At 38.5% G+C, this 27871-nt stretch overlaps 1 protein-coding gene across 1 annotated transcript in view; it reads right to left on the reverse strand.

Moving 5' to 3' along the window:
• Nucleotides 1-238: 238 nt before the first annotated feature.
• NCEH1 (neutral cholesterol ester hydrolase 1) overlaps nucleotides 239-27871 on the reverse strand; it is a 62752-nt gene continuing 35119 nt past the window's right edge. Inside the window, exons 2-5 of the mRNA XM_004674967.2 lie at nucleotides 18418-18646; nucleotides 16058-16127; nucleotides 4664-4835; nucleotides 239-3277 (exon numbers count right to left, since the gene is read on the reverse strand). Coding sequence (XP_004675024.1) covers nucleotides 2660-3277; nucleotides 4664-4835; nucleotides 16058-16127; nucleotides 18418-18646 — 1089 coding nt within the window. The 3' untranslated portion in view covers nucleotides 239-2659. The remainder of the gene's footprint in view (nucleotides 3278-4663; nucleotides 4836-16057; nucleotides 16128-18417; nucleotides 18647-27871) is intronic.

The following is a 27871-nucleotide window of genomic DNA, read 5'->3' on the forward strand; positions in this document are numbered from 1 at the left end:
TTATGTTCATATTTCACGACAGCAATGACAAAAAGACAATCAGCTTTTTCATAAAATAGGAAAAGAAAACAAAGCCATATTCCTCCCCACCTCAAATCAACCTTCAGCGCATAACCTTGTTTTTATATGAACAAAACTTCAAGAAAAAGAACTTGTTCCATTAACATAAACATTAACATCAACTCAGTAGGCTTCCCAGTGGAACTCTCAGCACTCAGATTTTTGGTTGGTCTAGCCTCTCTCATTTCTAGTGGGTTCTGTATATCATGATTCGCAATTGCTACCATTCCAGAGGGTATTTCTTTCCAGAAAGATCTGAGGTGGGATACAGTGCAAGTCATTAGATAATTTATTTATGTCTATAGAAGCTTTAATAGAAACTCAAGTATTTACTAGAAACAGTGGTTGATCCCTTTTTTCTTTCATTCCCTTTTCATCTGAGAGAGCCTTTTAGAGACCTGGAATCATTTATCTGTAATTACTCTAGGATTTGGCTCCCAATTCTGGGGGCAAATGTCATTTTAAGCAACTCTGCATATATATTTGCTTTCTAAGAGAGAGGTACCCTCAAAATAAGGTCCCAAACTGATTCCTTCAAATGGTATCAAAAGGAATGATATTAACTGAGGAAGGTAGCTAGCAGAGTAAGAACTAAAATTCCAGTTTTAAAAAACAAATTTGATAATGAATGTCTTTGTGTATGTGGGGAAAACTTCACTCTAGGCAAGGACAATATAATTGGCCTGTTTAACAAAACAGTTGGATTTATAGAGACCTCAGAGATAAGTAATTCTGTTCTCTGATTTTCGCTGATAGGGAAAAGGAGCCCAGAGATGGTAAATGACTTGCCTGCATACATTAGCAAGTAAAGTCACATGATTATTTTAATACACACTCAGGCACACACACTGTACATTTACCTCTATTTTTGTACTTAGAATACTACTGACTTATACAATAATAAATGAAAAATAAGTGGGCACATTTTCATTCATTTCAATTCCAGAAGTGGGGAAAACTCATTTTTTAAATGAGTAAAAAAGTGCTACTTTTGCCCCCAATATGAGTTTGTTGGTCTCATTCCTTGGCCGTAATGCTGCTCTCTGTCATCCCCAAAGGCAGCTTGGATGGCGCAGAAGGAAGAGTGGAAGGAGGGCAGAGATACTTTCATCCGAATTGAAGTTCCTTCGTATGCCAAACAAGTTCCCACTGGCAGTGAAGGCTTTACATGAAATGGAACTTGGGCCGTTGGAACTTTGCCACCTGGCTGGAAGGAGATGAGGAGGGTGAAGTTACCAGGTGACACCATGTGCCTTTTTCCCAGAAGAATATGACCTAGTGTTCTGACCATGAGGCAGCAGAAATGGGTGGTATGTGCCTTGCTTAAGTTTAGATGAATTTACTAGAGTAGTCATGGTTTGTAATTTCAATTGGTATGTGCATATAAACATCAAAATATGTAGACCTAGTAAGTAGTAGTATTAATAGTTATTTTACCTCTTTCCATAAACTTACAGAAAGATGTGATTCTAAGGTAGTTTTTTAAACCTTATGGTAGTTTTCTAAAAATATTATTTTTAATATTCGTAGCAGACATTATTCTGAAAAATCCTATCTAGCTACATATATTAACATTAAATAACTTTAAAAAATAAACCACACATTATATATACCAAAATAGCCCCATTTCAAAGTCATGTAAGTGGAAAAGTTAAGGTTTAAGAATAAACTAGACCCTCTACAGGTATTTTTCATAATTTTAAAATAATATTAAATGTATCTTCTGTTCTGACTATACCAAATATATACACACTGATCTTGGTAATTTATATCAGAAGTACTTTTTATGAAACAATAACTTGGTTCAGTTGTCTGTTTTACTTGTTTAATAATGGAAAATTTCTCTTAATCTAAATAAATTTGTCCCCAAGATCTCCCCCCAAGGGGAGAACACAAGTCAAAAACTTAATGTGCAGATTTCCAGTGCATGCAAAGACATGTTTTCTAATAATAGTGGTAAAAGTAGCTTTCAAGTATCATCATACAACTGCACTTACAGATAACTATGACAAAAAATTACACTCTAAAGAAGAAAGTCTTTTGAGAAACTTGTCCTTGTCAGAGTGCTTTTGTTGAAATCCCCATAGGGAAAAAAACAAACAAACAAACAAACATCCACCCACAGAGAAGAGGGGGCACTTGGTACCCACCACGGACCATAAAGTGCACACTTTTATCACTGCCCTGAACCCAAAGTAAACTCTAGAGAGTTGAAGGGAGCCCCACTCTTCTTAGCTCACTAAAGTCACTATCTCATCCACGGCTGAATTCCTTCTGAAAAGAACCTCTTGATGAAGGCAGGATCCAAACAATCCCCAGTTCCTAGTCCTGCTGTCTGCAGTTGTGGGTATTAGAAGTAGTTGAATTACAATGAGTAGAACAGAGAAACTGGCCCTGGTCCATTTTGAGAACCAGATTCAGTTGTGTTTGCACTTGTTAGTCAAATCATTTTTAAAAAAAAATTAAATTAACACAAAGTTTACAGGGAATAGAGATTCACGAATAACAAGAGGAAATTAGTTGACTAAAAAGTGCATGTTTTTCCAAAGCATGTGCAGGAGGTCAGGAGAAGCTCACACATTCTAGAAATTTCATTTCTTTACAGGTTCTGATCCAGCCACCTGATGTAACTATTCCTAGTCCGGATTCCCACGGAGAAGTTGGTGGGCCAGCTGGTGAAAATCATGCAGCCATGGAAACCATCCTCGAAATGATCAAGGGTCACCTCCACGCCTGCACTCTCCAAACGCTTCGCATACATGATTCCATCATCTCTTAGAACGTCATGCTCACACGTCAGAATGTAGGTCTTTGGAAGGTGCTGCAGGACTTCCTGATCGGCGATGAGTGGAGCGGAACGGACATCCAGCAGCTGAGGAATCTCCTTAAGGATCCTGGCATCGCCAGTGGTCTGCATGACAGGCTGGTAGTTCTTTGTGACAGATGCTGGCAAGAGAGACGTCCAGTTCAGACGCGCCCGGAGCACAGCCGCCTCTTTCACATCAAGAGCAGTGTGATTATTAACTATCATTGCCTGGACAAAGTCATAGTTGCCTCTGAAGTAGTCAACCCAGTACTTGACCATGACATACCGTGGCAGGATTGGGGTGTTCACATTTTGCTGATAAGAGGGTGTGTTAAAATCTAGAGCTTGAAGAACTGGATAAATTAAAGCTTGCAGCTTGAGCTTATTTTTGAGGTTGGCATCCTGATTAAACTGGAGAAGAGGAATCAGAAACATTATTTCATTTGCTTAGCTCCTTTTACAGAAATTATGCCTTACAAGTAGCTTGACGCTTTACTCTGGGAGTAAATCAATCAAGCCAAGGCACATACATGTTTAATTTCTCCCAGGCATGTTATTAAGCAATAGGGATTTAAAAATCATCAATAAATATTACTACTAATATGTGCCAAGAATTGTCTATAGTCCTAACAACAGTTCTGCAATCAGAAAGAATTATCCTCATTTTCCTAAGATTTTGTGATAGATCTTAAGGGACCTGCCAAAATCTGAGCTCCCAGAGGAGTTGGGAGGGCTGGGTTCCATCCCTGTTCTGTCTGGTTTTTAAAGGCCATGAGACACTCCCCACTTCTTTGAGCTTTATTCTTGGTACAGTTGGGTACATGGATAGCATATTGACGACAGCCAAGTACTTTAATTACAGCAAAGAAAAGAAACAAAGGTGCTCCGTTAATACAGGGGCAGATGTTTTTTTTGAGAAGACCAAGCAAAATTTGGAGGTGAGAAGACATGCTATTCTTAAATTACTCAATCCGTAAAAGGAAAAAAAAGTATTTCTCTTTGATTTTGAAGCAAATTTTAAGTGCTATTTGATCTAGACACAGTTTTGAATAAATGTAACCAGATAAAGCTCAAACTAACTTGTGTGATATTTCAGGTAGCTGAAACATTTAAGTATTTTCTAAGTGTCAACCTAAGCCCATCAAACTGGAGCTTCCTAACTAGCACCAAAGAGGTCATCTGTGTGATAAGCACCACCTGCCTTTACTCAGGGAGTGGGGCTTTATCTGAAATAATCTTTTCTTAAGCTAATCACCCTTTCTCTCTATAAATAGCCTCCACTTGCGTAAGCCCTTGCAGTACCCAAGTGGTGCCAGTACACAAATCATTTAGTAAAGTCAATTAGAGCTCTTTAAAAAATGGTTTTATCTTTAAAAATCTTTAGGAACCACTTTAAATTTGGCTCAAAGTTCTAAGGCAATAATCTCAGCAAAGGAACCAATACCTCAATTGGCAAGTCCAACGTGGAAAAGGGAGGGGTGTGTATGGGGGGGGGCGGGTAACTAAACTTTGACACATATCCCTGGGGAGCAAAAGAGCCTTCTAAAATCTTCTTCCTCTCACATTAATTGTCAGCAGGGTATTTAGAAGCACTGAGATGAGAGATGCTAACTTTTTCAATGACCCTTCTCACTCTGAAAAGGATTCTGAAGCTTCGCCAAGTACACACATCAGAATAACCTGGCTGCAAAGTGACCTGTCTAATGGCTGACCTCTGCCACATGCATCAGAAAATATGTGGATCTGCTGGAGATTATCAAACCCTCCTGCCATCAGCACCTCAAGGCAGTCTGTTACCTGCTGGCCCAGGGCAGCAGCCAGATTTCCCCCAGCACTGTCACCAGAGATGCCAATTCTGCCTGGGTCAACTGAATACTTCTGTAAGACTTCTGGCCGCAGGAAATACTTCGTGGCACGTATGACATCATGAATTTGTGCAGGAAAATAAACCTTTGGAACTAACCTGTATCTGTAAAGACAAAAATTGTATTCATTTAAGGACTATGGTATATTGCTGTTGCCTCACATGAAAATGATTTTTTAAGTGTATTTCTTCTAAAGAGTGTGTTCTCTGATATCAGGGACTATTTTATTCATCACTATGTTTCCCATATCTGTCAAAGAGCTGAAAACATAATCCATACATAAAACCTTTTTTGAGTACAGAATTAATATATTCATTTTGTATCTCAGAATAAAGCGGAGCACAGAAAGGCTATTTGAGTTGTAAAATGAATAAAACACAGAAGAAAAACAAGGTAGGATAGAAACTTAAAAATCTAGTAGTATTTAAGACTCAAGCCTTTGGATTTCCATTATTAATTAGCATATTTATTTTAAAAAATGGACTTTTTCTAACCTACTGTCTACAAGTTATTAATTTCCCCCATCAAAAATCCAACAAGCTGATTAAATACCTTTTTGTCTGTCTAAACAATACAATACCATAATATAATTTTCAAAGGTGCCAGAAGACCAGACCTTAATTTTCCTCACCATAAAAAAAATAACTACAATATGTGCTATGATAGAGGTGCTTATTAACACTGTAGTGTGAAATATAAAGGTATAAAACTGTGTATCCCTTTTTGATATATAATTGACACATAGTATATTAGTTTCCAGAGTACAATATAATGGTTGGATATAGGTATATTTTACAAAATGATAACCACAATAAGCCTACTTAACATCTGTCACAATAAATCTAGCTGCCATCTTTCATATAGTTACAACCTTTTTCTCCTCTTATAACTTTCAAGATCTGTTCTCTTAGTAACTTTCAGTGTACAGTATGGTACAATTAACCGTAGTTCCTAAGCTTTACATTACACCCAATGGCTTATTTACCTTGTAATTGGAAGCCTGTACCTACTGACCTACCAGTTCCCACCACCCCTTCCCTGACAGACACCAAATCATTTCCTGTATCTATGAGATTAGCTTTTCATTTTTGTTTTAGATTCCACTGATAAGTGAAATCAATGAAATATCTTGGTTTCTAATGCAGATGCAATCAAGGAGACAAATACTTGTTGAATACTTTGACAAGCAGAGAATGTAGATGTGGAGTTCTCAGGCAATTCACTACATTTTAAAAGTCTAATTGTAATAAGAAATTACTTTAGTGGATGCCTTATAAAAAATAAATTTTCTAATTTATTTCTTATTTTTCCATCTGTGTTTGTTAACTAATCATCCAAACTGTGCTCCAGCTTGTATTGTCTTAAAGCTGCTGCTCTATACCCTTCCATTCATTAGGATTACACCACTTTGTCCACTAGGTGGAGACATGTCACAAGATTGTATTTACCCCTGGTTCTGGGACCAGATCTCAATTTTTTTTTTTTAGCTTCAGTACTAACAAGTCAAATAGAGTTATTCCAGTGAAATAAAAACAAATACAATCTGTGACTCAAGTTGAGAAAATAAAGGTTATTTCACTCAGCATGATTACACATACATGATAAAGTATTTTCCTGGTAGCTCCAGAAAATTCTGATAGCATATATGCATAAACACATTAACCATTTTGAAGTTTTCAGATGTTTCGCAAAGGTCTTCATGACTTTACAGTCGGATAATTTGGTCTTAGAGTATGTGTTATTGTCCCAAATTTTATCAGTTGCTTAATAGCTGGCTCAGCTAACAGAGTAAATATGCTTAAAAAAAAAAACAGGTTATATATAGGAGTATTCCTGATACTCTTAAAGACCTATCTTCTAACCTCTCCCCTTTATCAGTATTCAAGTTGAAAAATATTCTCTAATTTTACCCAAGAAGAAGGGACACATAGTTTTCACAGAATGGAGAATATTGTGAAACTATATGTTTTAAAATTGCTTAGTGTAAGAGAAGCCTTCAAAGTAGCTTGAAATTGAAGTGAGATGAATAACAATAGGCCTGTAATATCTTTTTAGACACAGAACACCAAGAATCAAATCAGGAGGGTATTTATGAATAGTATAGACAAAGTCAAAGTATACATAAACATATTTACTGTCTGCTGCTTTGTTCAAAGTTACTCCCCTGCAAAGCAGTGAGAGAGCATCTGAATGTTTTTAAACATTAAAACTGCATATTTTGAGTTAAAGCACTTCATGAAAGTGCTTACACTCAGATAGGGCACCGGTCAGGGGCTCTCAATGTGGCCACTCAAAGCAAAATGACTCAATGACTCTAACATGAGGCTTGAGAAGTATGACTTGTCTAAATCAGCAAGGAAATGGCAAAGTTGTAGAATGAATTCACAAATGGCTTCAAAACCTATGTGTCTCCCCTTTTTTTTTTTTAAGATTTATTTATTTATGTTTATAGAACTGGGGTACAGGCCAGAGGTATGATGGGTGAGAAGATTCACCAGAGACAGAGTGGGGAGCAGAACAGGCAGAATGACAAAGTACACTGCTGAGGGGAGTAGCGGGTGGGTCAGGAGAGGTCTTCCGTGCCTTGTGGGTCAGCTCCCTGGCGGGGGATCGAACTCGTGCTGTAGTGGCTTCATAGAGCTTCATAATGCGGTGCTTTAACATATTGCATCACCAGAGAGAGCCCATGTGTCTCCCTTTTTAAGAAAACTCTCATCCTTCAAAATGTGTGAGTGTATATGTGTATCTGTATGTCTGTAAAGTCTCTAAACTATAGATTCTGGACATTTTAGAATCTCTCCTCTCATGACTTCATGGATCCACCATATTCTCAAAATAAATCCTCTAAATACATGCTTGGCACAGGGCACTTTTCAATAACATACTTTTCTTTCTTTCAAACAATATTTTCAAGATTTATTTATATAAAAGGTGTATTCTAAGTACTACCCATAGTAGGAAAATTAATAAGCCATGTGGTTTCTCAAACATATAAAAGGAAATTGTTCCTAATCCACCTACTCCCCTGACACATTTCAAAGTACTCCAATTCCTATAGTCTATGCACAGCGCAGAGATTCTGAACTCTGAATGCAGTTTAGGATAATCTTGGGAACTCAACAGAACCTTGAGGTTTGAACCCTCTGCAAAGTATTCTAATTCACCGTTGTGGGTGAATTAGACACCCAGCATATCTATATTTGAAAAAAATTCTTTCAAATTATTCTAAAGTGCAACCAGAGTTCAGAAATATCACTGGGGTTCAGTCACACCTTCCCATTCTGGTTTTCAATGCCCAATCCTCTATTCTCGGTGTCCAGCAATTCCTCATCAAATATTATTTTGTTTGTTAAGTCTCATCTCAAACTTCTTGAAATTTTCTGGGAAGTCAGACAAAAGTAACTCTCTCTCCTTGGAGCCCTTAAAGTCACTCTAACAATATAATATTGTACAAGTATATAAGATATTATACAAATGCAAACAACTTCCTCTGTACATAAACAGAAAGTTGTAATTATGCACTGAGGAATTTAATGTATACCTATTTGAAGTAAGCAGCACCATTTCTATGATGTTACTTACTGTATTACTTACTCTGTTAACAATGAGCAGGGAGATGAGACTAACAACCACCCTCTGAATTGAAGGGAGGTGCCATACACAGACTTGGAATTGAGGGGGAATGTGGTGCCCCATGCCTCACTGAACTTGAAGTCCTTAGTGACACCACTTCTCTAAGAGCCTTGCAATAAGCATTCTCCTTCAAAACAACCTAACCTGCAAGCCACATGGACAAGGCTGTGGACAAGGACACTGAGTTCTTATCATGTAGTGCCAATTAGGTGAAGGGTAATGTGATCCTTTAAAGCAAAGTTGTGTGCCTATTAGATTCAGCAGAATAAAGTCTCCTTCCTTTTGGGGGTCTTCTGCCTCCAATCTTCACCATCTCTCAAGAAGAGTTCAATAGATTTATCTTAAGAATATCAAAAGGTTAATATCCCCCCCCCCCCACTATTAGAGAACCCATATCTTCAGGGGCTATGTGAAAAAAAAAAAAAAATCAATAAATCCACAGTGTGACCTTTATTTGACAGAGAAGACTGCGGAGGAAAAATTGATTTTTCCTCCAACAAGTAGAAGTTTCCTTTTCATTAAAATAATATATAATAAATTGCACAAAAGTGAAAGAACTATAAATGAATATTTATCTTTCATTCGTAAAATATGGTTTGTGCAAAAAGGTTACAGAAGTGTCTCCTTCCTGTTTCTACTCTCACAACTGAGCCTTGTGGGATAACTTGGACCAGAAGTCAAAGCAAGGGGGAGGAGATCAGCAGAAGCCTGGCTGATTAGATAAGAATAACCTTCAAAAGAACTGACAAATGCCAGGATGCATGACCAAAATCCTCAGAATTAGTCTATCTAAGTGAAGTGATTTTTTATGGTCTGTTCAGAGTTTAAGACTCTCTGTTTATCCAAACCACCTCCCTCCCATCTAAATGCAAACTTGGCCTTCAACTTCCAGGGTACCTAGAAAGCCAGGTTAAACACCCACCCCCCACACCCCTACCTCAACAAGCCTGCCTCCTTTCTCTGTCATTTCAGACAGAGCGACTAGGCTTCACAGCTTCCCTGTGGTTTGTGATACAGATATCTGTAGTTGCAGGGCTTCTGGAAAAATTCTCATCACTCACTCTTCTCCCCAAGAAATTCTAAAAACTTAAAACACACCCCCCCAAAAAAGTGGATTTTTTTTCTTTTCACTTTTTGAAAATGGGTCCAAGAAGATATTAGTTAAACATGTCTAAAAAGGAGAGATCATGAGTTACTGATAGTGAAGAAAATAAAACAACCTACTTCTTCCAAGAAGCCACAATATTATATATCTTTATAATATTAAATTATTCATAACTCTGGTCTTTATGTTTGCTAAAGTCGCCCTGGACTGAATAAAGGGGCAGTTTTGAGAAACTTTCCCTTTTTGAAGAGCCTTTAGGAATGTGGTCTCCTCACCCTTGCGGGCTGCCCAGAGAGTGATGCCAGAGGGTTCTCAGCTCAGAATTCAGAGAGGAGCAGAAAGGGACAGAGGCAAAAAGTCAGAGCTAGGTCACTGCTGTTCTAGGTTTTTCTGAGTCTTATTTGTGTAATGCTGTTGATGAGGTCTGAGTTATACTGTGTCTCCTGGGAGCACTGGGCTTGTCAGTTTGCTCTCTTCTTACTTTATGGATGAAAGAAAAAAGTCCCATTGCGGCCCTCTCTGGTGACATGAAGGGTTAAAGCGCAGCACTATGAAGCTATCCACAGCCACTGCTGCAGCTGAGTGTTTGATCCCCCACAGGAGAGGGAACACTGTGGCAAGGCAGACCTCTCCTATCTCACCCTGCTGCTCTCCTCCACAGTAGATTTCAGTGGATCTGCCTATTCTGCTCCCAACTGACTCTGGTGAATCCTCTTAACCCCGTGCCTCTGGCCTGTACCCCAGTTTTGTATGCATAAAAAAACAAATCTTTTAAAAAGTTCCAGGCCCTTCCTGGTGGCACCCGGCACCAGTCGGTTAAAGCTCAGTACTGCAAGCACTGCAGCCACTTTTGTGAGAGTTCAATCCTCGGCCCCAGAGATGATCCACATGGTGCGGCAGACCTCTCCTGTCTCTCCTGCTGCTCCCCTCAGCAGTGTACTTCTTTAATCTGTCTGTTCTGCTCCCCACTCTGTCTCTGGTGCCCCTGCACCTCTGGCCTGTTTCCCAGTTCTGTATGTATGTATGTATGTAATATGTATAAATAAATAAATAAATATTTTTAAAAATAGAGCTGACCTAGATTATAGAGATGAGATATGATATGATACACTTTTTCATTTGCTTAGCAAATACTTACTGAGAATTAAAATGTAAGAAATCACAGTATTGTAGATTTCACTGAAAGCACAGGTCACTTATGCACAAAGCATAAAAATGTACACAAGCAGCTCTTTATCTACCTCTGTTGCTGGATCTGTTCTCAAAACTATGAACCAGCACCAGCGACCTAAACCGAGGATCCAACTCCTAGTGCTTGCTTCATATATGATGATACCATTACTAGGGAGCCACACAATATTGTCTCCGGGCTCCCCTGAAGCCAAGTTGCACAAGAAACAAAATCATGATACTAGTACCTGTCCTGCGGGCCACAAGATAAGAAGGAGCGGTCTCCAGACAGCCTCCCAACTAGGAGAAATTCTAGGAGAAAAAGGCTCACCATCCTGCTAAAGAGTCTCAGAATGATACATGTGTATGCATACCTGAATGTATGCAGGTAGGTGTGTGTGTGCGCATGCATCTGAAAATTCCCACAAAGTCTGGCTATCTGTTTTCTTTCATATTCTATTCCCTTACTGCTCTCTGGCTTTCCCCTCGCTGGGCTCCTACCCCCCACCCTTCTATTATACTTTGGGTTTCCATTTCCACTCACTTGTCTAACTAGAGGCTGATCATCTGTAGGGTCTCAAATCAAACATCATTTCTTTAAAGGCACCTTTTGTGACACTGCAAACTAGATAAGGTCTTATCTATTAAATATCTCTATTAAATATCTCTATTAGTACTTCATATCACTTCATATCACTTGTGACTCTTAACCTTACTTTTACAAGGTGTGTTTTTGTAGTTAAATTGTGAACTACCTGAGAGCAGAAATTAGTGGTGTCTTATACTGTTATGTCACCGGATTTTAGCATGGTAACTGGCACACAATAGTTATTAAATATATATTTATGGGAAAAAGTAAAATATAAATGGTGTAAAGAAATATGTTTCCAAGGTAGACATCTGAACATACTTTCTAAGAGACACATCATAATCATATGATGTTGGCTAAGTGTCAACTAGAGCACAGGTTAGTTATTCTGTGGTTTGGCCTGGATTATAACCACTGAGGTTTCTATTTCTGCAAATAAAAGCACTGTGAGTTCCAAACAAACATAAACAAATCTGTAAATTAGGTCGTTCTGTTCTCTAGATGAGAGCACTAATTCTCCATACTTGTCTAGTACTTTAGAGTATTCCAACACTTTCATCTCAGTTGTCTAAACTAATTCTCAAGACAACTTTGAAGTCATTAACCCAAATCAAAGTATATTTGCTTATCATGCATGTTCTAAGTCTTGTACTGGTATGGGGAACTCAAGGGAAAGAAGTTAAGATTTCTGCTCCCAGTAGTTCACAGGAAAGATCCTAACCCTGTTTTGTACAAAAACACTAAATGACTTGCCTGAGGTCTTATAGCTATGAGTAATGCCTTCCTTGTGAGACTTCAAGATGCTACATTGTATAGATTAGGCACAAGGAAAGGTTAAGATGAAAGCAGACACTTCTCTGGTTCTTTCTAAGACTTCTTTTTAAAGATATTGTATTCACCTGTATGTGTTTTATGATAAATTTAGACTTTTTAAGTCTAAAAAGTCCTATTTTACTTGATACAAAAGCTGACATATGCCTCAGGATTTAGGCATGTTGGCAAATGTTCTATTGAATCCTTGGATCTGTGTGGAGAATCCTCATGGCATCAGGTGAAACAAACCCAACTTTTCTCCTTTGCTCAGGTCTGTGAGTCACTAACATGACTAAGGAAACCAGGGAATGGTTTTCTCACCACCGAACCACAGGGCCTTGCTACATAATGGGGCTCAGTGCTTAAATAGCCTTGCTTTACTGTGGCCATCTGCATGGGCCAGACTATGCAACTAATTATATGACAAGATTGCATTAGAAAACTACACTGTGGCCTCTTGGTGATGTGGGAAGCTGAGGGCCCAGGGAAGTTGTTCAGTGTTGTCTGGGATCAAACCTGCTAAGGAGGGGCCAAAGCAGCCCATAAGGCTGTAGGAATCTAAGGCTATGTATGGTTCACAGGGATGGAGGTGCCTAGCTAACTCAGGAGACTTATCCGTCCAAAGGAGTGTCACTATAGGATTCTCTTAGGTTTATGATGTGGATTAGGGTAAGGAAGAGATGAGTCATGAATGGAAGAGCAGTTGGTAGAGAAGAGAGGAGGGGAGCGCTTCACAATCTTGAGTTAATGAAAATAGCTGATATTGCCATAACCCTGTCACTCAGCATTATTAGTTTCCTTCGATACTGGCATAGAAGCCTCAGGAGCAACTGGACTAGCTTCAACTCCCCCCCTGATTCTAGCTATGTGACTCATGCTAATTGCTAAACTTCTTGGGTTTCTATTTCCTCATCTATGAGCAAGATATCAGAATATTTATCTCAGAGATTTTATATGAGAATAAAGTGAGACTAGTCATTCATCCCATGAGTATTTATTGAATGCCCAACCAAGGGTGCTTCCAGGCACTAATGATCAGCTAGTACAAAATAAAAATCCCTCAAGTCTCTGCCTTCATGGAACAATAAAATAATACCTTGTAGTCCATGATTTATCAAGTAGTATGAGAATTTTGGGAAAAAAATATCGCAGACAAAAAGCCGATTGTAGGTTTTAAACAGGGGTGTCACAGAAGGAATTGCCAGAAAAATAATACTTGAACAAAAGCTGACAGAGATAATGCATGCAACAGTGCCTGCATGTTATTTGCCCAGAACAGGTATGTGACTTCCATATTATCACTAGCACCACAGTTGTTAAAAGTATTATTTATATTCTTCTGATTTTTCCAGAAAAAGAATGGCTAATATAACATGAATAGAAACAACTCAAGACATTAATATTACTACTACTAACAATTATTATAATAATAACTACCTCAACCGAAATTTGATGAACAGGTTACTATTTACAAGGTCTGAGTTCTGAACTTGACTCCAGGAGAATACATTTTAAAACTGTTGGTTGTAGGAGAAATTCTCTTAAAATGCTATTGGTTTTTAGATTTTAAAAAAGGTAGCACTCAAACAGTAGGCTGCAAATAACTAATTATGTATTTCTTTCTATTTCAGTTAATTCCTTTCCCAGAAGTTCCAAAAAATAAAATAAAAAAGATAATTTGAGGTATTATAAAGTCAGGTCAACAAATTTTAATTTATATCTGACACCACTTTGTGTGACTTGGGGGAATCATTTCACCTTTTTTGGACTTTTCTTTTATACTTTGTAAAATAAAGTAACTAGATGGTTATCTAGGATCACTTATTATTTTTTTCCAAGAAACATTCATTTGCTAATGGTAGGGGTGTAAATTGTTACAGCCTCTATGGAAAAAGATATGGAAATCTCTTAGAAACCTGAAAATAGAAATACTATATTATCTAGCAATGCCACTTAAAGATATTTAGCTGAGGAATATTAAAACATTAATATGATCCCTTCCAGCTCCATCTATATTGCTGGAAAAGGCATGAGTGTACCCTTTTTGATTGCTGATTAATATTCCATTGTATATATGTACATCTTTTTAAATCCAGTCTTCTACTTTTGGACATTTGGGTTGATTCTATTTTGGACATTTGCAATAAACATGGGGGTGCGGGTGTCCTTTTGAATTAATGTTTTTGTGTCCTTTGGGTAGATACCTAGGGGTGGGATTGCTGTTGCTGGGTCAAATGGAAACTCTCTATTTTTAGCCTTTTGAGAAACCTCCAAACAGCATTCCTAGTGGTTGTTATCAGCTTGGACTCCCACCAGCAGTGCAGGAGAGTTCCTTTTTCTCTACATCCTTGCCAACATTTGTTGTTGCTAGTTGTTTTAATATGTGCTATTCTCAGTGGTGTGAGATGGTATCTCATTATGGTTTTAATTTGCATTTTCCTCATTACAAGTGATGTAATTTTTTTTTAATATGCCTGCTGGTCATCTGCATTTCTCCTTTGGAATAATGTCTTTGTAGCTCTTTGGCCCATTTTTTGATGGGGTTGTTCACTTTATTTCTGTTGAATTTAATCAGCTCTCTGTGTACCTTTGTGATCAGTCCTTTGTCATTAGTATTGTGTGCAAATATTTTCTCCCAATCAGTGGGGTGTCTCTTTGTTTTGTGCAATGTCTCTCGTGTTGTACAGAAGCTCTTTAACTTGATGTAGTTTCAGCTATTTATCCTTCCCTTCGCTATCATTGTTTTAGGTGATGTATCTTTAAAGGTAATATTGAGGTGTATGTCATGCAGAGTTTCGCTTACCTTTTCTTCAAGATATTTTATAGTTTCATGAAGTAAACCAGAAAGAAAAAAGAAAAATACCAGATGGTTTCACTCATAGTGGAGAATAAGGGATCAGGGAGAAAAAAAAAAGAAGACAAACAAAGGTAGTAGAGTAAAAATGAAAACAATGAAGAACTATAAACCAGAGACATTTTATGGGGGTGGTAGGAAGATAGGGATCAGAACTGGAGTGGGAAGAGCACACTGAACTGTGGTGATGGTCATGGGTGAATTGGTGGTGGGAAGCCCAGGGGGATTACAACTGAGGTAAAAAAAAAAAAAAAAAAAAAAAAATGCGGCCCTCCCTGGTGGCGCAGCAGGTTAAAGCACAGCACTGGTGAGAATCTAAAGCTGCTTCTGCATGAGTTCGATCCCCGCCTGCCCCGGAGGAGATCCACATAGCCTGGCAGACCTCTCTTGACCCGCCCGCTGCTCCCCTCAGCAGTATACTTCGTCGATCTGCCTGGTCTGCTCCCCACTGTCTCTGGTGAACCCTCTCACCCTCCGCATCTCTGGCCTGTACCCCAGGTCTGTACAAATAAATAAATAAATCTTTAAAAAAATGCACAAAATGAAGAATGATGTAAAGAAATTAAATTTAACTTAAAAAATTAATATTTTTTAAATGAATACCTCCATGTTCACAGCAGCATTATTCAAAATAACCAAGACATGGCACCAAGCTAAATGCCCACTGTAAGACAACTGTATAAAGAAATTATATATATGCATGTATATATATGTGTGTGTGTGTATATATACATATATATATATATACACACACACACACTCCATGAAATACTACTAGTTATTAAAAAATGAAATATTGCCTTTTTGTGACAATATGGATGGATCTCAAAGTGCTTATGCTAAATGAAACACGTCAGAAAGAGAAAGACAATTACAGGATGATTTCATGCACTTGCAAAATATGAGAATTACAGAAAGACAAAAAATAAGCCTCTCAGGCTCTGAGAGGACTAGAAGAGGAGGGAGCAGGAAGACAAGAATGGGGTAGGAGGGTGAAATGACAGCGGGTTGGCACTGGAGCTTTGGTGGAGAGAAAGGGAGGCATGTGAAGTATGTTTGAGGTATGAAACTGGACTCCCCAAATTATATAGTTTTGTAAATGAATGGCAAGTCAATAAAATATGTGCATAAGTTCTTTCTTTGACCAGTGTGATTTACTTACTCAATGGAGACAATGACAGCATTCAATTCCTCAGCCATTGCTGTACATAGTTCATCATAGTACCTGATTTCTAAAAGAGATAAAGAGCAATCACTATAAAACAGATTATTTAACTCTTCTCACTGTTAAATTCCACTAACTATGGAATTTTTTAGACTTGGGATTAAGTTACTGATAATAAGAATTACTAAAAGGCAAAGGAGAACTTATGTCTCATTAACAATTACATGCATAAATGCAAAAAATAAATCTGTTATCCAATAAAGTGGAATTGCTCTGAAGCAACAGAATATCCATAGTTTTTTACTTGATTTTAACTAACGACACATTTTATTTCATAATGGACTAGGTGCAATGCATCAGATTAATTCTGATTTTGTACCTCTTCATATGTGTGTGCCGTTCCCAATTCACAATAACTAAGCAGTTACCTCCTTAGAACGATAACATTTTCTCTCTTAATACCCTCATATACTATGAATTAGAAAAGCTACCTATTTGCAGAATATTTGCATTCTATTTAAACTATCATATAACAAATTAGAATTTAGGAAGTCTTAGTATATCGTAGAAGGAGGGACCAAAGTTTTACAGTGACAGTAATTTTAATATGTAAAAATACAATACCTTAGTTGTTCTTTTAATAAACTGAAAGCTCAGTTTTAGCAATAGAAAGCCAAGTATTATCTTATTTCCTAAGGCAGTCTTAAAAGTAGAATTTGAATAACAACATAATCATCTGCATATTTTCTGTCTAAGCTCTTCCTCTGGCAAGAATAATCCATCAAAATTGTGTGAAAGTTCAGATTAATTTTTACAATCCACACCATTTCTGGCGCCTATACTTCCTGGTCTCCAATGCAGTGTCTTGCATGATGGCAACCCACTGCTACACACTCAGTCTTTTCTAGGGTGGTGATTTTGTCCTTTATTTTATGTCGTCATCACCTAGCACACATTAGGGTGACCAAAGGTCCAGATCAGAGTGCAATTATTTAAGATTTATACTGAAAGAGTTCTGAGGAAACAGAATTACTACAAAATGTTATACTTGTCAGTCTTAGCTGTATTAAAATATTTTAATTATCCTTATCTTTAAACATAGGGGATGCCAAATTCTGTGGGCTGAATATGAGTATTTCCATGATAATTCCCAGCGAGAAGAGGCTCTTACTTCCTCTAGGGGAGGAATTTAGCCTGGGTGGCTCCTGTTGGCTGTCGGCCATTTTGAATGCATTCCACTCACGTTAGTTATCAAAAGCTAACAAGAATACTCTCAAACTTTGCAAAATCATTTTTTAAAAAGATTTATTTACTTACACATTCAGAACTGGGGTAGAGGCCAGAGGTGCAGGGGCTGCGAGGGTCTTCACCAGAGACAGAGTGGGAGCAGAACAGGCCCCCTGACTAAGCACACTGCTGAGGGGAGGGGCAACGGGCAGGTCAGGAGAGGTCTGCCATTCCTTGTGGATCACCTCCTGGGCAGGGTTGGAACTCAGAACTCAAGTGGCTTTAGCTTCTAGTGCTGTGCTTTAACCCGCTGCGCCACCAGGGAGGGCCCTCAAAATTATTTTATTTAAATGATGACATACATTTTAAACTGTCAATTTTGGTTTCATAAGCAGATGAACTGTTGATGAATTTACCTGTGTTTAAATGTTTATTTACATCTTTGTTCTATTTCATAGAAAGATGTCTTCACTGACATAAGAACCACAGATAATTCCCTCATATTCTAACCCAATGAAATTTACCTTGTTTTGGTACAGAAAACCACCCTAATGGTGGTTTTCCTACACAATTAAAGATTTAGGTCCCAGGAAATGTTTTGTAAAGGTCTGCCTGAATTAACAACAGGCAAAAAAACTGGAGGGTAACCAAATAGTTAATCATCCAAAACAGGATCCTTTCAAGAGTTAAAACAGGACCACTATGAATAACTATACAGGGACAACAGGAGTAATTCAAACTGTCCCAGAAACGGAGTTAAAAGCGCCCTTTCCTTACCTAGGAAGAACCTAGTAAGAACGCCAAGCTGGGCCCTCCCTGGTGGCCTAGTGGGTTAGGGCTATGCACTGTCAGCTAGCTGCAGCTGTTTTAGCCAGACTTCAATCCCCAGCCCTCTCCTGTCTAGCCCACTGCTCCCTCAGCAGTGCACTTCATCGAGCTACCTGTTCTGCTCCCCACTCTATCTCTGGTGAATCCTCTCACCGCCCCTGCACCTCTGAGCCTGTACCCCAGTTCTCTATGTATAAATAAATAAATGTTATTTTTTAAAAAAGATGCCAAGCTTAAGCAATCACACATCTCTCCCAGGGTCAATCACAACCTCAAACAATGGGCAGGTGACCAAGACATACTTGCACTTGCCAAAGCCCAGCCTCCTCCGTGGATGTAAACAATGCTGCGTTTCAGAGGCTCTTCGGGTTTGGGGGTGCCTTCAAACACTCTGACTTCCACGCCATCAAAGTCAGTGTCGGTCACCTTCACCTGAGCCGTGGACCATGCGTTTTTGTTGCCGAAAGAAACGATGATAAAATTCAGAGCAAGCAGGTGATGAGTCAGTCCCAGGTAGTGTATCAGGTTACTCTGCAGATGGGGGTGGAAAGGGAGTGTAAAGGAGACCAGGAGTCAACTCTGTATCATCAGAGGGTGCCACACCCACCACTTCTGGGTTTTGAATTCCTACAACTGCTACAGTATTTGAGGATTCACTGGACTCTTAATACAACACCAAATTAAATTTATTGTACACTTTTTTTTTATTTTACAAAAGTTTATTTTTACATCTTTTTGTATTTTTTCCCATCTCAATTGTAATACCCGCCGGTTTCCCATCACCAAGTCACCCCTGTGCCATCACCATAATCCCGTGCATTTCCCTTCCCAACCCCCCCACCCCCGTTTTCGATCCCATTCCCCACTCCACCCCCACAAAATGTCTCTGGTATATGGTTGTTCATTATTTTTGTTATTTTCTCGCCTGGTCCATTATACTCCTGCTATGAGTGAAACCATCCGGTATTTTTCTTTCTCTTTCTGGCTTATCTCACTAAGCATGATCTTTTCCAGCTCCATCCAAGTTGCTGCAAAAGACATGTGTTTCTCTTTTTGGTTGCTGAGTAATATTCCATTGTATATATGTACCATCTTTTTAATCCAGTCATCTACTTTTGGGCATTTGGGCTGCTTCCATGTTTTTCCAATTGTAAATAAAGCAGCACTAAACATGGGGGTACAGATTATTGTACACTTTTGAGGTTACAAGCCTTTTCATATATGAGATCTCTCTTCATCTCTTCTGAGAGGCACATGGGAACAATATGATCTGTACCACTATCAAAAAGGCTTAGAAATTAAATGAACTTACTCATGTCAATGATAAGGATAGCTCTCGGGTTCAAATCTAGAACCTGTGAATTCCAGGTTTCAGTCCTTATCTTTTTTCCTAGGTCAACACATTACAATTCCGATAACATACTACAAGTGCAAGAATACTTTATTTACATGGAAATAAAAAAGAAGTAAGAATTGAGTTTACCCTTCTTTAAAAGTGCTTTAAAGTGCATGTATATGTGTGTGATTCTTTTGATAGTAGGAGAAAAGAATGAGCATGCAAAGGAAGAGGCAGAGTCAGCTGTAGCCCTAAGCAGGAAGAAAAGACACAAGTCATCACCCAGCAGAGAACCCTGCAGAATTTAGTCCCCTTCTCCACTTCTTACCCAAGCTCTTCCATTAAGCACATATGCAACTGAACTTCCTGCAAGAATTAATGCCTTTGTTTCAAAGGAACAGATTTGGGAGCAGTCTGGGAGCCAGTGACTAGTCAAACTAGAGAGACCAAGAAATGTTAGAGTAATTGGAAATTTTCCTAGCACAGGTGCACAAACTTAAATAGTGTATCTGTCCAGATGGCTCTCAGACCTGGGAAAGAACAGTTGGACAGTAAGAGTGCCCTTCTTTAAAATAGGAAATATCTATTGGTATCAATGGTTTATGTTCTTGATATGATAGGAAACAAATGCATGTCTATGCACATACATACTCACAGGCATGTGCACACATGCAGAAGGTTCCATACCCCAATTTAAGGTTTTGGTGAATTGGGAAAAGACCATCATTATTTGTGTTTTGTTGGAAAGCACCAGTCTCTTGGGGGAATACTGAAACCTACCAGTGCAGAGCTGAGAGTCACTGTATTCATTAAGATTTACAGAATTCACACAATAAATCCTTGCCAATAGCATTATCAGTTGAGAACACAGACATCACACTGACTTTGTTCTATTACTCACAAGACAAGTAGTTTGACAGGTGTGAAATGATCAAAGATGAACAAAGAAATGGAAGTTGGGACTGTTACTTTCTGGATTTTCTTTTTTAATTAAAGAATGGATTGAATATTTACAAGCGATAGGGGTTTCTTCAACTATAGGAAAAATATAAGTGAATTGTCTTTACAAGACAGATGAGAGATTATCTTACAGATAATTTATTTTGGGTTTTCTTTATGTACTTTATCCTTATACATAGGATAAAGACAAAGTACAGAAAGTATATACAGACTTGTTTTATTTGCCCATACTTCCCCAGAACACCTTTGCTGTGTTCGCTTATGATACTTGCATTAATAGAGCTTCTCAACAGCTACTGGCCTTGCTTACAATATTGACCACATGGTGTGGGGACAGAAGTGCTGACTGGAAAAGAGACAGTTTAGTTATATAGAAAAAAAAGACAAGCAGTAAGAAAAGGGTGGATGAGTTATTTTAATACCCAGGAAGATGTTAAAATAAAATTGTGCTATTGTTTGGAATAGTATTGATAAGTTAGAAAATGAACGTTAGTTCTTGTTCAGAAAATATTCAGACTGTTCCAAAATTTGAAAATGAAGATAATCAGTCATTTGTCATCAGCCACTTATTATTAATAATAGTTAACCATTGTCTGAATACTCTTGTGCTAGTGTATGTTATTGAAGTCTGACTATAATTTTGCAGGTTGGTACTATTATACTCTTGTGAAGAGAAGAAAAGAAAAGGTTAGAGAATAAGTAATCACTTCTGAAGTTGATCCCTGAAACCATGATGGGGCTGAAGGAAACAGAAGGGCCTAAGATGTTGATTAGGTCTAATATGGACCCAGGAAGCTATTCTGAGTCCTATTCAGTATGGGATAATACTCACAAGTCAATGTGATGTTATGCGGCATGATAAAATTGTATCATCAAACAATTTCTCTAGTATCCAGTGTTTTCCTTAGTTCTTCTCACTCTCTCTTACAGCATTACTACCCAGCAAATAAAGTCAGTAGTTAAGTGTGTAGTTGTTACTTCAGAAAAAGGATATGATTGATAACAAGTAGCAAAGAAACAAGTAGCTTTTAACTTCTTAAAAACCTCTATCCTATGACATTAAATAGAAGATTGCTTAAAGAATAAGAAGTCTTGCAGAACAGAAAAAGATTCTCTGAAATAGCCGGTGGAAGAAGGGAAGCGAAAATGTTGGAGAGGAAATGAAGAATGTATGGATTGATATCTGATATCTAGTAAAAAATGAACCCTGGAACAGACACCCAGAGATGTCTATGGAGTCTCAGAGTGGTAGACGTGTGCCCCAAGAACTGACAGGAGCTGGGAATGAGGCAAGACCCTAGGAAACAGTGACTGCAGGATGATTTCACAGAGTTGGTATAGGAGCAGCAGAATAATTCCACAGCCCATAAAGGAATGAAAGTAGCAAGAGGTGGGTATTCATCTTGCAGGTAGATCTGGAATAATCTGTCTGTTATGAGGGTCTGTAATTTGTTCCCAAGGGCCCTACAGGAAAAGAAGAGAACACTAATGGACATGGAGGTTTCTTATAGATTGGAGCAAATAATACCCCGGGGCAACTTGTAGGAGTAAGATGGAATAATGATGTGAGCTGAAGAGAGAATGCAGGTGGCCTCCCACGCTCATTATGCCTGCATATATGTAAGACACTCCAAAATCTAAAAGCAAACAGTAACAGGGCAGGATGGGTACCTAATTCTTTGGGGTTATGTTCTACCAAGAGAATGAAGGTATAAAATGTAGCTCAAGTTATATTTCTTGTATTCTTGAGTTTGTAAAATATTATTTAGATTTGTAACAGGGTGGTCTTTAGGAAAAGGGGAAGTTCCAGGTTCCCTGCCCCACCCAGAAGGAGGGTGGAGCTGAGCAGAGAAAAAGGAGAGAAAGAAGAAGGAAGCAGCATGGAGAGCCAGGAGACCTGAGGAAGCCACATGGAGCAGCAAGCATGTGAGGAAGAAACCGTGCTTGTTTCTTGACCCTGGACTGGTTAAGGCAGATGTGGGTGATGTGGGTGTGATACCTGTAGGGAGGTGACTACGGCAGTGTTTATCTTGATTTGATTTTGCTCTTTTCCTCCCAGACTTGTCTGGCCATTTCTGACCTTTTTCTATGGGTCCTGGCCAGTAGGTGCTTTAGTCATGAGGCGGGCTTTCAGGTCTTTCTTTGGGCCAATCTCTTTTGGGTTGCCCACGAGGGGATGGGTAACTTCAGGTGTTTGTTTTAGACATTATATTCTTTGTCTTCTGTATTGTATACTCACTGTATTAAAGTCCCTTTTCATTAAAGTTTTATATGTTTTGTCTTGATGCGGCGGATGGCAGAACCCATTTAAAGCAGGCAGGTTTGGGGCTTCAGTGGTGCCCCTTTCCCCATGCCCTGTTACAGATTCACCCAAGAAACATGCTTGAATTAAGACTACCTCTTTAGAAGTATCTAGAAAATGCCAGGCACACAAAGCATCTGGCCAACTGTTAAAAACCCCATAGGTTGGGAGCTAGTCTGGGCTAGTTACAGTGCCCTGGGGCAGTGTTAAAGGTCTTAAAAGTTGGCTCCATAACCCTCCAGGATTAAGGAGAGGAATTTTGTCTCAGGAGATGGAAGGGATAAAGGGTCCTCACTATATCTTAGTGGAAAAGAACACAACAAAAAAGTGAACCCCTGGTTCCCTACCCAAGGATTATGGTTATGGCCCAGATCAGAGGACAAGCAAAACTCAAAAAGGAAGTCTTCATCTCTATATATATGTCTATATATGTATGTATGTATATATGTATGTGTATGACACACACACACACATATATAAGCTATTTATGTTTGCAAATGAATTTGTTCTTTGTTAACTCATTCAGCATATAACTCAGAAAATGTATTCTATGGAGGGGCAACATTATACAGGAGAGGGAGACAATCTTCTGGAATCCAGGGAAACAGGAAAGAAAGATTTGTAAATCATCAGTTGATGTTAGTGATAACAAGATTAGTAACAGAAGCTTCACTAAAGAGATACATAAACTCATGGAAGAAAGAAATTATTTCCATTGAGGCATTTAGCCTGAATTATACCTTTTTTAAAAAATTTAATTCAAATGGCTTAATTGTTTTTTTTTAAAGATTGATTTATTTATGCATACAGAACTGGGGTACAGGCCAAAGATACAGAGGGTGAGAGGATTCACAAGAGACAGAGTGGAGGGCAGAACAGGCCAATTGACTAAGTACACTGCTGAGGGGAGCAGCAGGAGGGTCAGGAGAGGTCTGCCGCCTTGTAAATCACCTCCAGGATTGGCATCCAACTGGTGCTGGCTTTAGCTTCTTTAGTGCTGTGCTTTAACCTGCTGTGCCACCAGGGATTGTATTTTAATGGAGAAGAAAGCATAGGAAGCAAGGAAAGTGGTCAGAAATAAAGATATAAAAGTGTTGGGCAAGTGTTGTAACTCAAATGCCTGTGGGGAGTTAAAGTAAATAAGCATGGGAGGGAGGGGAATTTGGCAGTGAAAGGCTCAAACTAAGAGGCAAGTATAGCAAGGAAGTAGTAGATACCAGAGCCAAAGTGCCTGGGGGAGAGGCCCAGCCCCCACACTTACCTGGTATGCTTAGCTTGAACCACAAACTAGTCACCAGTAAGTTACTAAGCCTCTTGTGCCTCATTTGCCCATCTAACAAACAGAACTCATGATTGTGAAGTTTAAAAAAAAAGTAAAAGCACCAGGACAGCATCTGGCACCTATTATACCTTATATGCGCTAGTTATTGTTATTATTATACCGCTGGGCCAAAAGAGCATTAAATGAAGCATTAAATGAATCACAGACCCAGGGATTGTCCAGTGTATCCAAGGAAGCTGAGACTCACTTTTCTCCATTATTGTCATCTGTTAGTGGGACCACATTGATCACTAAGTTATGAAATGACTGCAGGTTAAAAAGCTATAAGATAATTTTATCTACAAAGATCATCTGTATGCTTATGTCAAAGGGGGTGGGAGAAGCTGAGGAAAAGCCACAGCTCAGTGATACTCCATCCACATAAATAACTTAGTATGTGGTCAAATTTCAACCCAAACCAATCTACTGTAACTCACTATCTGCTTCATTTCTCCTATTCAAAGGTTTGTATTATACATTAGTGCTTCTCCAACTTTGCCAGTAATGGCCCATTTCTCTTATCAAACTGCTTTTGAGTTCACATTTGCAGATCCTGCTCTATTCCCACCTATTATCAAAAAAAAAAAAAGTTCAGAGAATATTTACTGCATGAAAATTTATGGTCCTATTTTTAAACATTGTAAAGTTTTAGTGTACTTTTAAATGCTGATTCAGTTTTTCTACTGGCACACAAATCATATGACTTACCCTTAAGACAATCGAGTTTCACTATGAAGACTTTTGCTGTCCAAAACACGTTATTTTTATTTTTATTTTTTTAAGATTTATTTATTTGTGCATACAGAACTGGGGTACAGGCCAGAGGCTCAGGGGCGTTGAGAGGCTTCACCAGAGACAGAGTGGGGAACAGAACAGGCAGATCGACGAAGTACACTGCTGAGGGGAGCAGCGGGCGGGTCAGGAGAGGTCCGCCACACCATGTGGTCACCGCCGGGACAGGTGGGAATCGAACTCATGTGAACTCATGCAGAAGCGGCTTTAGATTCTCAGTGCTGTGCTTTAACCCGCTGTGCCACCAGGGAGGGCCCCAAAACACGTTATTTTTTAAAAATAGTGTTTATATCAAGAAACTACCATGGGACCACCCTGGTTGCTCAAGGGGTTAAGTCTCAGCACTATGAAGCTATTGGCAGCCATTGCAAAAAGAGCTGACCCACATGGCACAGTGGATTGCTCCTATCTCTCCAGCTTCTCCCCTCAACAGTGTTTATCTGCCTGTTCTGCTCCTATTCTGTCTCTGGTGAGTTCTCTCACCCCTTGCACCTCTGGCTTACACCCTTGTTCCTGTATATATCAATCTATCAATCAATCTTTAAAAGAAAAAAGAAACTACCAAATGTCACATTACTGTAATTCGATAAACATTAAATAGGTACCTATTCTATTCCAAGACTTCCCTGCATGTAACAAAGATACAAAGCTGGGTAAAAGATGAACTGAGAAATTAGCAGGTAAGAATTTAAAGCTTGTCTGTTCCCTGAATTTCTAACTTTCCTTAAGCTTGCATAATTCTCTGAACTTTCTCTCAAACTTCAACTTTTAGGGGAGATTCTATGACTTTAAAACATTGGATTCATTTATTTTTATTTATATTAATTTATATTTATTTATTTTGAATTATAGACCAAGCAAAACATGCTTGCAGACCAAATATGGTCTAAGGTATACCAGTTGAAACTTTTGACCTTCTGATGTAGAAGTTAACTCACTCTGAATAAAGGTAGAACTAGAAAAAAAGGTGACAGATTAAATGCCCTTAAGTGTAGAACTTATTTAACAATGGTGAAACAACAAAGATTTTGAAGTGATTTTTGAAGAGACTGTGTTTTAGGAGGAATCATCTAAATGAAGTATATATAGGAGATTAGTGAGGGAAGCACAGGGAACAGGTTTATGAATGTGGCAGTTGGTCCCAGGTGAGAAAATGAAAATCTGCCCCTTCATTTTTAAAACTTTCCTTGGCTGCTAATAATAGCTTCCATTTTATGTATTTGGTCATTTTCAGTCCCCACTTGCTTAAATTACCAAAATCTTCAGATGTGATTTCAGACACTACAGGGAAGGTAGCAGGTAGAAGAAAGATGACTGAAACAGAATTTATGGTCCTTGACAACTACTCAAGAGTTGAAAGCTAAGCAGGCTGGTTGGGCAGAAAGAAAAGAGATTCAAAGATTCTGAAGGATCCTAACTTGGGGTATGAAGAACTGAGAATGCAGAAATAACAACCTAGTGGGGGTCGGGTGGGAGGCAAGGTAAGTTCCATGTCAGAATTGTTCCATTTCAAGTCAAAGAGACCTTTTCATAGGTCCAAGCAGCTGAGAGCAAAAACAGGGGCAGAGAATCAAGGAGTTAAGGCTGGAGGGAAAGCTCAGATAGCTGCTAACAATTCAGTCAACAGTAACATCGAAGAAAGACAGCAAAGAGACCACACAGTGTTGAGGAAACAAGACAAGTACAGGTTAGGAAGAAAAATCTAGAGGGAGAAATCTAGAAAGGGACAAGAAGAAACCTAAGAATGAATCATGGTAAAACATGGAAATCAAATCTGAAGATTTTGGTAATTTAAGCAAGTGGGGACTGAAAATGGCCAAATCATAAAATGAAAGGTATAACTAGCAGTCAAAAAAAGTTTTGAGCATATCACAGATATAAGAGGGGCTAGGTGGGAGTTCAATTTTTTCAAAATCTTTGTTATTGTTGATTTACTTTGTGCAAGATAGCTCAGCTCTTGACCATTTCAAGAGCTACCCATGCCTTCCATTACAACCTGCTGAGAATTCTGACATTAAATGTTGCTCAAGCCAAATGGTGCAAGTGGGCAGGCCTATAATATTCGGAAATCATGTGACCATATCAGTTTTCCTCTATCAATCACATAAAATTTATCTAATTCCCAAGTTATTTGTTCAGGTAAATATAGAAGACTGATAAAGAGTATCTCTTAGGGGGGCCCTCCCTGGTGGCACAGTGGGTCAAAGCACAGCACTATGAAGTTACCATACCCACTGCAGCATGAATTCAATCCCTGGCCAAGGAGGTGATTCACATGGTATGGCAGACCTCCCCTGACTCCCCCCTTGTTCCCCTCAGTAGGACCCACAGTTCTGCTCTCCTCTGTCTCTGGTGAGTCCTCTCACCCCTGCACCTCTGGCCTGTACCTCAGCTCTGTATGTATAAATAAATAAATCCTTTTTTTTTTAGAAAAAAAAAAGAGCATATCCTAGGAAACCAGACAGCCTGGCCTGTCCACTTATTGGCTTAGTTAATGTTCCAGTGCTTCAATTTTGCCAGCTATAAAATGAACATAGAGCTATTTTGAAGAGTAAATGAGTTACCATATAGAAAATACTTAGAGCAGTGTCTGACACATATTAAACACTGTATCATTGTTTTCATTATAGTGACCAATTAATAAGTAATATTATAAAAGTACTATTTCTTTTATAGTCCCAGCAAATTTGTCAATATTTATGTCTAGCAAATTAATTAAGACTAATTTGTATACTTAAGAAATGTCTACTTAATTTGTTACAATTTACAAATTAAATGCTTAGAATGAGATTTGATTTTGACCATTAGCAAAAAATAATTAATAACTTATGCTTAGCTTGCAATATCTTGGAATTCTGATAAATGCTAAATGATTTTAGTTCTATTTATATAACAAATAGGCAATACTTTTATATATTTAAAAATATTGTTATACTTTACATAAATTTAACAATAAAATTATTATAGAGAACTTGTAGAAAGCAAAACTGTCATAAATATCAACTACTAGCATCCAAACCCTAAAAAATTTATAGGTCACCTGGA

Source organism: Condylura cristata, unplaced genomic scaffold (assembly GCF_000260355.1).
Source record: "Condylura cristata isolate star-nosed mole 26May11 unplaced genomic scaffold, ConCri1.0 scaffold00003, whole genome shotgun sequence".
NCBI lineage: Eukaryota > Metazoa > Chordata > Mammalia > Eulipotyphla > Talpidae > Condylura > Condylura cristata.